This window comes from Catharus ustulatus, chromosome 11, assembly GCF_009819885.2.
Source record: "Catharus ustulatus isolate bCatUst1 chromosome 11, bCatUst1.pri.v2, whole genome shotgun sequence".
NCBI classification, from domain to species: Eukaryota; Metazoa; Chordata; class Aves; order Passeriformes; family Turdidae; genus Catharus; species Catharus ustulatus.
In genome coordinates, this window is record NC_046231.1 from 9,487,352 (window position 1) to 9,502,914 (window position 15,563).

General features: G+C 42.6%; 1 protein-coding gene across 2 annotated transcripts in view; it reads left to right on the plus strand.

The window, feature by feature from the left end:
- NKD1 (NKD inhibitor of WNT signaling pathway 1) overlaps positions 1 to 15,563 on the plus strand; it is a 107,228-nt gene that overhangs the window by 55,198 nt on the left and 36,467 nt on the right. For both annotated transcript variants that reach the window (XM_033069743.1, XM_033069742.2), the window contains exon 4: positions 14,332 to 14,389. In XM_033069743.1, the coding sequence (XP_032925634.1) occupies positions 14,332 to 14,389 (58 nt within the window). The remainder of the gene's footprint in view (positions 1 to 14,331; positions 14,390 to 15,563) is intronic.

The following is a 15,563-nucleotide window of genomic DNA, read 5'->3' on the forward strand; positions in this document are numbered from 1 at the left end:
ACTGGGGTTATCCTGAAGGACCTGTGCACTGGTGATCCCTGGGCTGAGTGATGCAGTTTCACTGCCCAAGACCTGTGCATCACCTTTCTCTGGGCTTGGTCACTGCAAGAAGCTCAGTGGGATCAGCTCTACTGCAAGCATCTGCAGGTGGTAAAGAATAACCCCCCATGTGCCTTTTGAATGTGTTCCCTGGGCTGGGGAGGCTCTGTGTGTCTGTGTGAGGAGCAGGCACTGCTCCCTGCCAGGGGGTACTGCAGAAGGCTGAGCAGTACAGTACTGCTAAGTAATACAGTAATTCTTGTTAATGGAAATAGGAGAACAAGGCAAAAAAAAAGCCTTTGAAAGAGGTCCTATAAATATAACCTCCCTCGGTGCTTCAGCAACCCAGGCTTGGCTGGGTCATAGCAAGTTCAATTCCTTTGTTTGAGGACAAGAACTGTCCATATTTGTGAGGCTCCATTATGTTTTTCTATCAGTGTTTCTTGAGAGGAAACAGTATTTGGGAAAATCTGTCTTTTTTCCTTAGCCTTTCTGTTGTTGCAATGTAACAAACAAAACCTACACACTCCAACGCACAGGATCAGAACACCAAACATTTTCCCTGAAATGGTGAAAACAGCCTCAAATGTTCTTCCAAGGTCTTTGGATGCCTCTGGGCATCATTCTGCCCAGATCAGGAGACAAAACCATAGCATTGGCCCAATCTGTATGTCCAGAGTGTCAGAGTTGCATCAAAATGAGGATCTGCTCTATCCTGGCTAGCTGAAATATGGTATTTTTCCTCTTACCTGTAGCACAATTCCCATGTGTATCACCAGAAGTTCTGTTTAAGGAGGATATGCACATCTACATGATTTCTGTCTACACCTTTACTTTTCAGGGCAGCACAGCTGAAAATCTATTGATGGTATATTTGACAGTTAAAAAAGGATTTGTGAAAATTAAATTGATTTTATATCTGTTTAATTTGTCTGCTTGAGAATGGAAAGGAATTAGAAGTTTTAATATTGCTGGTCTCATGCTACTGAGACCATTTGAAGGAGATGCACTTGACAGGTTCTGTGCTCTGGATTGTCTATAAATTGAGGAGGGGTGAGTTTGACAAATTCTAGCAAAGGCAACAACCTATTGAAAATAAATTTTCAATGTACAGAAACAGCTGAGAGAGTCCAGCAAGATTGCTGATAAGCTGGATGTATTGTTTGCTCTGTGAGCAATCAGTTTTGAGTATAGAAAGCAGTACCATGCTATGAAGTCAGGATTATTGCTGTAGGTGCAGATTTCTAAGGCAATGCCATCACCAGTTTTAGGAGGAACCCCAGACTGGAGTTCAATCTCTCTTTAATGTAAAACCTCCATCACTGTGCTTCTCCTGTTGTGCTTCATCTTACACGGGGGAAACTCCAGCTCTTGCTACCAACAGTCACTAAAAGTAATAGCTACTAAGTTTGTGGTTTTGGTGAGGTTTTTTCCCTTCTAATTATTATGTGCTGTTTTTTCAGCCTAAAGGTCAAATTATTTTGCTGTCACAAAATCGTCATGATAGGGCTGAGCTGAAACTAAAACCAGGTCTAACCAGGAAAATGAAACCATAACATTTATGTTATATTGTATATGATTCTTGGGGTTTTTTTTCCTCACTGTGTTCTGGTATGTGTGGGACAGAAGGAGCATGTAATTAGCCCACACTGGAATATGCTGTTTGGGGAGAAAAACATGGGCAATGCACACGGTGGAGTCCAAAGGCAGCTCCTGGCCCAGTGCTGCCCTGGTAGCTCAGAAGCCATGGCTTGATGGCAGGGGAGCCTGCCCCAAAGCTGAGAGTGCTCCTGGTGGGGCTGCCCAGCTCCCCACTGCTCACCAGTCCCCTCAGCCCAGAGAGCATGGGCAGTTTTGAACAAACTTAGAACCCAGATCCTAAAGGTCCATTATTTTGAGAGTTTGGTAAGGCTTTGAATTTATGGGATAGAATTCCAAATCTCCTGATTCCATAAAGGCTCTGTAATGTTTGGGACTTCTGTGCCATCTCCTGTCTTCTCCTGGTGTTTTCCACCTTGGCTCCACTCAGCCACAGACTAGAGTTACCTGAGCAGCTCTGCTCCCTGCTCTCCGCTGAAGCTTCCTAATGCTCTGAAATGTGGTGGATGACCTCAGTAATTCGGTATTTAGCTTACAAAGCCACAAGCCTTGAGGATGCCTTCCTTGTGATTCCCTAGAGGAAATGACCTATCCCCAAACAGTGAGGCAGGAGAGATAATAAGGAATCATTTCAAAGAAACCACATTTTATCCTCAACAAATCTGATAAAGGACTTTAGTTCTGGTTTTCCTAAGCTGTTTACCAGTGTGTTTGAGGGATAATTATTTTGCAAAGAAGGTGTGAACGGGAGTAGCAGCAGCTAAACTGAAGAGACTATTGAGCTGCTACAAGGAAAATTTTCATGCAGATATGAGTGGATGCAAAGTGTGATGCTTGCAAGTGAGCAGCAATGAAAAAGTAATGTTTCACATACTGTGCTGTTGTGTTATGATTATATTTGAATGGTTCAGAAAGAGATCATGGGTTGTTGCTGCTGCAGTAGGGCTGCCTTTGTTTCTCCTCTTCTAACTAAACCCCTGGGGAAAAAAAAACCCCCAAGCAGTAGAATACACCTGCTTGTCTAAAACCTTTAAAACTCTTTGCTTTCTAGTTAGATGAGAGATGCTCCCCCTGATATTTTCTTTCTCATTGTTACTTGCTTTGTGTGAAATCTGCAGTACAGTGGTGGGAACTTTATACAGACTTTTATACAGTAACTGCAGTGGTGGATTTTCAGGAGTTTGTATATGAAGAGAGAAGGGATTTAACATCGGTGTTATATTTTTGTTTGTTGTGATTTGATATCCATCCCGATGGAGGGCAGAGAACCACTGAGAGAGGTGCTGCCAGGTGTGGCTTCCTACTGCTTTTTAATTCTGTGATCACAGAACACACAATTCTGCAGTCCTCGCACAGACGAGTCTCCCACTGATTTCAATGGGAAATTTGCCTGCATCAGGGATAAAAGAGTGGGCCCCAAGTTGTGTACAATGATGCAATCTGATCCCCCTGCTGTGGAAATTGATGTAATCGCATTCTCGCCCTCCCCCCTTTGTCAGCCCTTCTCCCTACCAACCCCTGGTGACTCCTGGGGGGCTTCTCACCAACCGGAGGGGAGGATGCAGCTGTGTGCTGAAGCAGCAGAGGAGAGGAGGAGACCTGCTAGCAAAATTTATGGAGGGTTGTATCCTAGGTGTAATCCTAGAAAACAGCTAAGAACATGGACCTGCCTGCCCTGGAAAATGCAATCACCTGCTTTTGCTAAATGAGGGGTGTTTCTTGTTTTCAGTTGTGACATTCATGACACATCCTCCTCATGTGTTTAAGGCTGATTTACAGTGCTCCATGAACTGAGCAATCTCGTTGCCATCTGCATTCATTCTGTGCAGAGGGAGAGGGTTAGCTTTTTCTGGGGCTGTGTTGTTATTGTTGACAGTCTCTGTCTTTTCAGCCGTGCTTTTGTGCCCTCGCACACTGCAGGTTGCTTGGGAATAGTGAACCTTGAGAATGCTGCACTTTGTTGCTGGGCAAGCCAGGCGACCTCTCAGATGCTTCCCCCTGCTTTGCCATTTGTATGGGGTTTGGGTTTATTTTTTTCCTTTGGGAATTCTAGGCTCAGCTGAATTTGTTCTGTGTTTTGCGGAAGAAAGAGCTTGTTAAAGAATTCCCTGATGACTTTGAAGTGAACTATTTATTTTCTCTCAAGGCTTACTCAGTGTAGCCATTTGCCCCCTCTCCTCTGTTTTTTCACCCCAGTGTTTCCTGAGCTACAAGCATTCTTGGAATATATTAGTTGTAATGAGTTATGTGGGCATCAAAAGTTTTCTTTGAAACTATATGGCATCAACATCTGTTAGCTCTTAGAGAACAGAGACACAGACAAAGGGGCTGATGGGGGGAGGGAGGAAAAAGATATTAAATTCTGGAGTATGAAGTCTCCGTCTCAAAGACTCAGGGGGAGGGGAAGGGGAAATCTGCTAAACTCCATTCTTTGATGTGGGCCGCTGGCCCTGCGATTCCATTTATGGGAATGTGCGTGGCAGACGGGCCTGCACGGCTGCCCTGTGCTGCCTGCCCTGCCCTGTGCTGCCTTCCCTGCCCTGTGCTGCCCTGTGCTGCCCTGTGCTGCCTCTTCTGCCCTGTGCTGCCTTCCCTGCCCTGTGCTGCCTTCCCTGCCCTGTGCTGCCTTCCCTGCCCTGTGCTGCCCTGTGCTGCCTGCCCTGCCCTGTGCTGCCTGCCCTGTGCTGTGCTGCCTGCCCTGCCCTGTGCTGCCTGCCCTGCCCTGCCCTGCCCTGTGCTGCCTGCCCTGCCCTGTGCTGCCCTGTGCTGCCTTCCCTGCCCTGCCCTGTGCTGCCTGCCCTGCCCTGTGCTGCCTGCCCTGCCCTGTGCTGCCCTGTGCTGCCTTGTGCTGCCTTCCCTGCCCTGTGCTGCCTTCCCTGCCCTGTGCTGCCTTCCCTGCCCTGTGCTGCTCTGTGCTGCCTGCCCTGTGCTGCCTGCCCTGTGCTGCCTTCCCTGCCCTGTGCTGCCTGCCCTGCCCCGTGCTGCCTGCCCTGCCCTGTGCTGCCCTGTGCTGCCTGCCCTGCCCTGTGCTGCCTGCCCTGCCCTGTGCTGCCTGCTCTGCCCTGTGCTGCCTGCCCTGCCCTGTGCTGCCTGCCCTGCCCTGTGCTGCCCTGTGCTGCCTCTTCTGCCCTGTGCTGCCTCTTCTGCCCTGTGCTGCCTTCCCTGCCCTGTGCTGCCCTGTACTGCCTGCCCTGTGCTATCTGCTCTGCCCTGTGCTGCCTGCCCTGCGCTGCCTCTCCTGTGCTGCCCTGTGCTGCCTGTGCTGCCCTGTGCTGCCCTATGCTGCCCTGCTCTGCCCTGCCCTGTGCTGCCTGTGCTGCCCTGTGCTGCCTGCTCTGTTCTGCCTGCCCTGTGCTGCCCTGTGTTGCCTGCCCTGCCTGCTCTGCTCTGCCTGCTCTGCCTACTGCCCTGCCCTGCCTAATGCCCTTCCCTGCCCACTGCCTTGCCCTGCCCCACCAGCCCAAGCACTCTCTGTCACCTACCTGCCCAGCTTGCAGTCCAGATCCTGCCACAGCCCTTGTTGCTACAGTATGATTTTCAAGGAAAATCCCATATGCTGTTTTTAGCTATTGAGATAGGCAATCAGATTTTCTAACAATAGAGGCAACTCAAGTTAGAAAGAAAATGTCTGGAAGGGAACTTTTTATTTGCTTGTAATTCTCCTGACATCCTTGTGAATCAGCATGCAATTGTTCATCTAAATCAGGTTTTCAAACGGTGTGCATCTGTGGGGTTTTATTGCTGGTAATTAAAAAACATGTGTCTGTTTTCATATATTCAGCATCAGTCACCAGTCAGGCATGGTCACTGATGCTGGGCTGCTTACAGGAATGTGTGGAGATAGGTTCTGCTTTTTATTTTATCTTTTTCTGCAGAGCCTCTCAGTGCTTGCCCTATATGCCAGGCTGCAGAGAAGAAAAGAAACCCCCATGTCTGTCTTTTCCTCCTGTTGGCTCTGTTTTTAGAGTTAATGTTGATGGCATTGTGCTTTGCTGGGACTTCCTGGCCCATTAAAACCCTGACCAGTTCTAAAATGATTAGTTGACATACCTGGGCTCTGGGGACAAAGAGGTGGTTTAAAAAGGAATGTGAACCATCTGTTTTGCCAGCACCTCCTGTTGACAGATTTATGGCTCAACATTAGCGTATGTGTCCAGGGTCACACACCTGTGCTTCCTAACAAGGTAATATTATTTAGGAGGAATGTTTTCATCCTGAGGATTCAGAACTCTTTGCAAAGGTGGGCATCAAGAATTCCGCTTTACAGTTGAAAAATGAAGGCACAGAGAGATTTAAGTGATTTACCCTACACCACACAGTGAGTCTGTGGTGGAGCAGTTATTGAATCCAGGTTTCCTCCAGCTGCATAAATATACGTCATCCATTAGCAGGAAAAGCCTTAGAGCCATAAACATAATAGAGAAGCATTGATTATCATTCTGGGGGAGCTCTAAGCCCTTGTGCTGTATGAAAACCTGAGCCATATAGGAAGACACAGGAAGGTTCAGAATGCAGTGTGTTAAAGCTGGAATGACCACTGAAGTTGGTGATCACATCTCAAATGAGCAAGTTATTCTGTACTCAAGCTCTGTAGCCATTTTCTGCAAGTTTGCTTCCCAGTGCATGCCTGCATACAATCACCTCAGTGCTCTTAAACCTGTCTGTTGAAGAGTTTCTTGGTAACCAAATCTATCATGAAAGGAAGTTGAACAGAAAATCAGATTTATTACATAGCTACGCCCATCTGTCTGCTGTGGTGAAGAAGCCCAAAATAAGCAATTCAGAGAAATTGTTGAGCTTCTCCAGGCTGGAAGGAAGATGAAGATTTGTCCTCTTTCATTCATGTCTGTAGATATGTTCCTCAGTATAATCTATGTTGAAGATAAGATTTTGGGGAACATGGGACAATTGATTTTCCAGTCAGCAAGGACATTAGAGGATAGTTAGAACAAAGTAAGGTAAATAGCTGAATCTGTAAAGTGAGTTCATTTATTCTTCTGAAGTAGCTTCAAAGTGAATTTAAATATAGCAAAAAGCAGTCATTTCTTGTTTCAGCTCTATTTAATCTCAGAGACTGATGATCTTTTTTAGTTGAAGATGGCTGGACCCTTCAGGAGGAAAGTAACTGCTGATTCTGTACATCTGTTCCAACAGTTGCTCTCAATTATATGATCTCTTATCTGGCAGAAGTCCTTGAAAAGCTGTGTTTTATCCTATCACCTTAAAAATTAGAAGCCTTAATAGTTACAGAATTCCAATAATAGTATTAATGGAAGATGTCACTTTGCAAACACCTAACCAGGGTTTATAAATACCCATGAAATCCAGGATTAAAACATCATAAAAATAGTAATGTTCTGTATTGAATCTGGAATAATCTAAATAAAAATGTACCCTAAATTGATTCTTCTGAGTATCTACAGGTTTTAACATACATTGGATAAAAAATCGTAGTATTTTAAGCTATTATTTCTGGTCTTTTCTTTTTCTCTATATATTTATGTATAGTTAAATGAGTTAATGAGTTAAGTGAGCAGGCAGGTACCCTTTGTTGTGTGCAGGTTGCAGTGACTGACCACTGAAAGAGGATGCTCATATGCCCAGTACAGCAGAGGTGACAAAGACACTTGCAAAGAGCGTGTTTCATTGTTGTCACTACCTGATTTTACAGGCTGGTGAAAAGAAATAGGTTAGAAATATGAAGAAAGGATTTGTGTGTCATCCTGTTGGAAAGCATGGTCCATAAGTTTGTTTTGAGCAAAAGAGCTGCATGTTGCTAGCAACCTGGAACAAAAAGTACCATGTTTCCTTTCTTATTCAGGTGTCCACCATGGAGGCTTTTGTGCAAGTGTCCATCTGCTGTCCATGTTCACTTCCTCAACAGGCTCATGTTCATAATCCTATGAATGGGCTATCCTTAAAAGTGTGTCTTACAGGAACTGCTTCTGGTACCCATTTGAGGGTATAAAGGTATTTGGGATGGTTTCTGCCTCATAAGCCTTTAATAGTGCATGATCCTTTGTGACTGGAGTTTGAGAGTGGGCTTTTTTTTGCCATCCTGTCTTTATCATTTCAGTGTTTTAGCAGCAGCTGGAATTGCTCTGCAGGTAACTTCTGTGAGATGAGACTGCAGGAGTGCCAATTCTGTCAGATTGGTGGATACAGATGTGTGATTTCAGAGAGTGTTGCCATGTTTTCATGGCTGGGAATTACTGCTTCCAGAGAACAGAGGCAGCCATACTGAAGGCATTTGTGTTTCATGATTTTATTTTTGGAGCTGGTAGATTAGTGTGATCTTTATGCTAATGTACCAAGGGGTGAATTTTGGTATCTGTGGTATAAAACCCATTGTGTCCTGCTCTCTCTGTTAGGAAGATCATAACTTTGGGCACAGAGGCCAACAAGGCAGATAAAGGCAGCAAAATCCTAAGCCACAGCAGTTAAACCCATCCAAGATCATGTCATGGATCTTAGAGAAAAAGTCTGTTTTCTTAAGAACTCTACCTGCTGTGATTATATGATGAAGAAATTTTATCTGTGAGAAGCTTCAATGCATGGTGGAGGAAGAAAAACTCTTCTGTAATGACAGAGGACAGGTTCTTATTTCAGAGAAAGAAAACACTACAGAAGTTGAGCTTGTTTCTTCTGCTGAAAAATCTACACTATTGCAGTTGCAGTGTGTATTTCAATGTGGGTCTAAAAATCAATGTCAACTTGACTTTTTCAAGTGTGAGCTGGTTTATGCATTCTCTACAGAATGTTGCATCCTAGTTAATTATCTTTATTATTAAATTATCCAGAATGGCAAACTTCAAAAAAGTAAGACCTCATGATTGCAGAAGGGAAAGAGAAATATGCTGTAGAAGAATAATATTAGGCTTAAAACAAGGCATAAATGTGTATTGCTCTATAGTGTTTTTCTGTATGGCATATGTTTAATTCTTACATGTATTCACCTGCTTTCAATTTTCATTATAGTGAGGTTTGGCATATATACTTTTATCTGTGTAAGGCCCTGAGTTTATAGATTACTTATGAACAGAGAAGGAAAGGAAGCTCTTGTCCTAAATAGAATACTGTAATACCAGGAGTGTATGGTTTATTTGAAAAAGCTTATGAGGGGGATCTTCAAGCATTTTTGAAAGAGAATATTACAATGAAGTCTTCATTTCCAAGTGCTGAGAGAGCCAGATGCATGCCCAAAGCACATTCTTCTCTTTTACCTCTAAGTAGTGATTGCTCAAAATTGTGTGCATCAATAGCTACTTTCATGTTGGACTGCACGGGTGCCTGTGCATGGAGGCTACTGGCTGCCACAATGTCCTCTCCACATATGTCTGGCAATGAACAGTTTATTTATTTCCTTATTTATTTCATTTTTAAGTTTTAAGCCTGGCTATAAACCTGTGTTTAAACAATGATGACCACCTCAGGATAACTGAGTATCTGCTTCCACTTACATTAGCCTAAAAGAAACAGCACTATTGAGGTGTCAGGAAGCTTCCTGGTGCTGCAACCTAGGCTTGAGCTGGTCAATGTTACACATGGCTGGGTTCCTAGTCCATGGGAAATTTCAGATACCCAAAGGGGATCAAGCTTCCTTCCATTAACTGTTTTACAAAAGTCTTTTTCCTCTTTCTCTTTAAGTCTGGACAAGACTAAAAATAAAGTAAAACAATAATGACTGCTTTGGGATTTGAATGGGTTTCCTGAAGCATCTTCAATAGATGAGGTTTTCACATTTTCACAGTCTGCTAAGGACTTGCTGTATGAAAATCAGACTTATTTTGGAAACTTGCTTCCTGCAAGTGAGACTGAAATATTCAGAATGGCCACTTAGCACCTGACAGGCCCTCAGTGGTTTGGTTGAAAGGCCAAAGGGCATCCTCATTCTCTTGAGCCTCTGTTTCTTGGGATTGGTTTTTCTACATCAAGAACTGAAGTTTGTGTATAGGTGATGCAGCATTCTTGTTGGCAGTGACTTTAAAACCATTTAAAATCCACACAAGACATTTGAATTACCACATATCTTGTTCCCTGCAGGCCTGTTGTGAAATGCATTTCTTCAACTTTGCTCATTCCAAAACTTTATTGCATCAATATGAGAATAAAGAGAGAAAACCCCATGTTTCAGTCAGATGGTTAAAAATAGGGAGGAAAGGTTTTTGGTTGATTTGTCATTCTGCATGTGTTGTAAAAAAAAACCAAAAAAAACCCAAGTATACATGATTCCTCGACAAAAACTTAATTAAACAGGAAATATGTGCACATTTTCTACCAAAAATGTGGAAAAATTGGTATCTTAAGGCTAAATCAAAGTATTATAACAAGATATTTGAAGAAGGAGAGAGGTAAAGCAACTTGTTTCTACTTGAGAAGAGCAACACCTTTTAGAAAAATGTTAATTAACTCAATATTGACTTGAGATGTAGTACAAGGAGTAGGGGGCCCAGGCTTTGAAAATGTGCTTGTTATCAGGATAACCCACTTAAATCAAAGGTTATCCTTTGAAATATCTAATATATGTATGGATGTATCTGTCTGCACTTATCACTGGGGCAAAACTGTATTGAGCACTGAGTTAGGTGAGGCACAGACTGCTGAAATAAACGCTCTGGATGCAGTGGAGCTCTGGCTCTTCGTGCTTTAAATGTGCTGGGTGTCGTGGGCGTGAGTGGGAAGGCAGAGCCAGGACAGAGAGGGGGTGACACTGCAGAGCAAGGCTGGGGCGCTGGTGGATGTAGGGACTCGGAGGCAGGACTAGGGGATGTGACTGCAAACACACCAGTGCAGAGCCTGGAAGGTGAAGTCAAGGAGCTTAACCTCAAGGCAGAAGCAGAAAGGGAGCAAAGGTGATGTAGGCAGAATTTGTGTTTGGATTGCAGCATTTTCAGGTGGCCTGCAAGAAGGAAGTCAATAGCTGGAAGTCGTGAGTGAGTGCCTGGCCTTTGTCTCCAGAGACTTGTATCAGGAGGAAGACTGCCCCCAGCAGTTAGGGCTCAAATTGAGGTTAAAAAAAATTAAAATTTCCATTGAGTTAGAATTCACCGATGTCTGATTGCACCGTGAAGGTGGGAAGTGAGTGATGATTGCTGGACTTGCACCCAACTGAATAGAAACAGTGGGGTGTGGGAGCTTTTAAAGATTGTTCCTCTCCTCATGTATGTATATACTCAGCAACATTTCTAAGGGAATTGCTCTAATTAACTCTTGTCTCCACCCCTGCCCTCTTAAATCCTATCAGAGTGGGGTACATGGGGCACAGGGTCCTTTCTAGCCAGGCCAGGCAGCCAGCTGTTCTGGGTTTGAAGCACATGTTTGAGCCTGAATCTTAGTCACTCACTGCGAGTTGTGTTGGTAGCTAACAGCGGCCAACTTATTCATCTGGGAAACTCCTGGTGAGGTAGAGACACTTACTCTAGATGGGTTCCTGTTCAGCAACCCATAGCAATGGCATGCTGGAATAATCCCTCTGTGTAAATGTTTCTTTTCTTTATTCTTTCAAGTGCTCGCTGACCTCATTTGTGTAGTATTTCAGAGGGTACATCTGGTTTTGGTTGTTTCATGACTCAGTGCTGCAGTTTGAAAAGGCAGTGCTGTGATTTAAAGCTTGGTGTCAGGACAGTGATATACAGCTGCCTATGACCCAAATGTTGTTGCTGTTGCTCTTGGGCACTGGTCCTGCCTGTGGCAGAGCCTGGCTGAATGCAGAGCTGTTCCTGGATTTTTCATCCTCTCGAGCCCACGTCCTCTTTGTGCTTGAACACACTGTCCCCAGTGTCAGATATTCTTACCTGGCTGCAGTGTTTGCTTCCCACTAGAGTTTCTTGAGCTGTGAGTTCTGTTTTACCCATTGACCCTTTTCACTTAATGAATTTGGATTGCTGGGGGTAGATGCACTGTTTTATCCACTCTGAGCCAATTTGTGTGGGTTACTGGGAGAATATTATGCAGGATGAGCTGCAGAATTGTTTTCTCTGATACTTGCTCAACTTTTATACTTTTCTGTTGTGTGAGTTCACATACACTGCCCAGAAACCGTTTCTCAGGCAGGTGCATTCTGGTGTTTATCCAGATTGCAACATCTATCTTGGTGGTGCTAAAAATATTCAGGTAACTCTCTTGCAGTTTTTTTGACAGAAAAGTTAACGATGATAAGATGAATGAGACAGTATATATTTTTATTCCTGCATTTTTTTCCTGTAAAATCTTAAGAATTGCCCACACTCTTCTCAGATACATGTCTGTCTATCAAAGATGATACATGTCAGAATCTTCCACAGAGGAGTCCCTTTGAGTGGGAGCTGAGGAAGTCTGCTTAAATGTGTCACTAAATGTTCAAACGATACTCTCATCAGTTCCAGGATGGATTGTCAATTTATGTGCTGTCTAACAGTTATATTATGGTTCAACAGCATGAAAAACACTTTTTAGAATGTGTTAATTTATAATAATTTGGTTTAAGGCAGAAACACTTACTGGAAATTTGCTTGCATTAAGTTACTACTTTAACTTAAATAACTAGGAGCTAGAGAAGGAGTGAAACTAGACTGGAATGTAAAACATATTTGCTTTAGACCCATGTAATGATTAAAAGTGAGGAAATAAGGAAGCTAGTGTAATGAATATTAATGCTTCACTCTGCTGTTTTACACTCCCTGTCTTCCACTGTTTTCTTTGAGTTACTTGATAGTGCATTTTTCATCAACAAATGTATGCTTATTTTTAAGTGATGTCTTTTGACATATGAAAAATCACAACAATTAATGACTTGTGAGTTTTGTAGAGCATGAGATTAATGACATAATTTTAACAGGCAGTGTTTGATACCCAGATGCAATGTTTGCTTAGCTAAAATTTTAGGAAGTTAAAGCTTCCATCCAGATAGTATTCTCAGAGATACACCTCAACTACCTACCCATTGCCTATTTGATGGTCAGGTTAACAGAAGATATTTTTTTTTCCAAGGAGTATGGGAACTCCAACACAAAACCCCAAATGAAAGAGTTATTCAATATTTAACATTGTGGGAGAGCAGAGTCACTTCTATATGTCATTACCTATGGGAGGTATGTTCTCACAGCTTCATGGAAAATTGTGACATGGAGGAATTTGGTGCATCATGCCATCACTTTGTGTCTTCTTTTCATTCGCTGTTTGTTCCTTCCATAATTTTTAAGGCAATGATTGATATTAAACAGCACATGCCCAGAAAAAGAGAGTTTTCTTGGAGAAAAAGTAGTTTTTTGTGGTTTTCTACCTGGAAAGATAAATCCAGAATGTCAGCTTTTATAGAGCATTGTGCTGTGCTGTATCCCAGTATTCCAGGCCAGTTTACCAGCATTTCTCAGACATTTGTCCTTCAAGGTCTAACTTTACTTCAGGGGATGTGATTGTGAAAAGGCAGTATTTTCAGGGTTTCTGGGCTAGGTATCCAGTATTGTTAGTGAAATGTAATTTTTAACATGCTGTTGCAGAAATTGATACTGAAGAATTCCTAAGATATGCTTTTGTGGCTTAGTTACTCTGTTATAACTAATCTCAAAGAATAACATTTGGGCATGTGGAAGGTAAAGAACTCTGCCAGCTTTTTTCAAGAAAAAGTGGTGAACTGCCTTTATCAGAATCAAATTCCTTAACAATAAAGCTAATGAATACAACCAGACATTAATTTTCACAGGTTACTCCCTTATCCTTATCTTGCACTAAAAGCTCTCCAAGGTCAACTTCCAGCCCTCAGGTTGATGCTGAGGAGATGTTTTTGCAGATGCATCTGGAATGGCTGTGAGTGCAGCACACCAGTGTTTTAGGCCCATATCCTTCTTTGTCACCATAACTTGGTCAGAGGCAGAGAGTGTTTGGGGCAGAATCCAGGGAGCTGGACTTCAGTGTAAGGTCAGTGAGCCTGTGGTGCTGCCAAGGCTTTGGAATGGCTGAGAGCAGTCAGGACATGAGGATAGGTGCCATTGCTTATGGCTGAGCTGGGGTGGGGTGATGGGGCTGGAGGGTTTGTTAATAAGAGAGTAACAATGCTCTTCAGAGTCTTTGTAACTGGGATTAGATCCAAATCCACTGATGCCCTTTATAACTACTTCAGCACCACTGCAGAAGTGGGTTTTGGGTCTGAGATAAGTTCATCTGCCTATCTATGGCATCTGCTTCTGTATTGTTCTAGACACACTGGGGCTGACAGAATTTCATTACTTTCAGAACTGAAGGCTCAGGCAGCTTGTCAGAATCTGTATCTGCTTTTCTTGGGTGACCTCTGGCATATGGAAGTTTTCTGTTTGTTGGTGAAACCAAGTGATAACATTCCTCTGTGGGTAGCGAAGGGCTTATTTCTCCTTTATCATTTCCATTTGGAGTTTTTTTAATCTTGATTGAAAGAACATTGAAATGCTATATATTACTTTATATAATTATTTAAATATGGTCCTTTTTTTTCTTTCTCCTATTTAGTCAATTCATCTTCACTTAATTTTTGTCCAGAAGTATGTCCAGAGTCCTGTAAAATAGCACCAAATGCATTGACTACAACTAACAAGGTGATTGACTTCTTTCCTGGAAAACAGTTTCTGTGTTCTCATTCATGTTATAAATTAATTCTTGCAATATTAAATACAAATTGTTAGTACTTCAACACCTTCTTTGTAGTATATTTGTAGTTAATTTGTTTTGTTTTGTTTTAAACAGGATTTATCTGGGGAAGGCTACAGAGACACTATTGGTGATGAACACTTTCATCTAGAAGGTATTTAAAAAACAAAATTTTTTGGTTAATATAAAGGGGTGTTGGAGTAAGTTAGTGAATAAATGACTGTGAGAATGCATGTATTTAGAGTGAAGTTCTTGATCTACTGATGTGTCATTTGCCTGAAAAGACTGTTAAGATGGAAATAGGGTATTACTTCTGTATCTGCTACTATTTGTATTGGAAAGTCACCCAGCTGAATCACAAGGACCAAGTGTTTTAATTCAGGGTCTCACCATTTTCTCCAGGTACTTGTAGGAGTGGTGCATGTCACTGTCCCTGGCAGATGTGGCAAATGAGTAAAACTGTTAGCACTGGGTTGTGTGGGACATGCACTCCAGCCTTAGAAACTCCCACGTTCATTTCTAACAGGGACTCGAGACTGTTACTCAACACATTTTTCCTGAATATGAATGGAATCATTATTGCCTCAGACAGTTTCTCTTTCCATCTCATCTCCTCCTCTGTGATCAGGCAGATGAGATGGAATCATGGTTGTGGTGGGAAGGACCTTTGGTGCCTGTGAGTATGGATGCTGTATTCTGCCAGAGAACACATCTGTGGTACCTTGAGCTCCAGGGAAAAGTGGGGGTTCATGAATGGAGGAGATTAATTTGTTGCTCATTCCTTTCATGGAAATGAGATTTCAGAAACTCTCTATTATAACAAGCAGTTGGATGGGCTGTGTGCTGGATTTATATTATACACTAGTGGAAGCAATGTGCCCAGTTTATTTAGAGCAATGGACCATGTCAAGCTTAATCTGGAAATTTCTATACTTTTATAATCCAGTCATTTGTTTCTGGTATTAGAAACTTTTGTATAAACAGAACATGAAAGATTCTCCATTAAGAATGTCTGCCTTCCAGTTCCTTACCAGTGCAATGTGTTAATATACCATGATTCTTGGATTCCAAGTTTCTCTCATCTCTCTAGTTTACAAAGACTGCATGACTTGCATGTGCCATAGTGCTTGTAGGCTACTGTTAATCACAAAGGCAAACTATACTTGCCATGATGGAGTCAGTGTTTGTTGAGTGATTTTGCATTTAACTTCACCACAGTTTTCCAATCTCCCCTTAGCAGGACATAGGGTAGGATTTTAATTTTAGAATTATAGGAGAAACAGGATACTAAACAGGAGACAGGATATTAAATGTCAGCAAGGTGAATA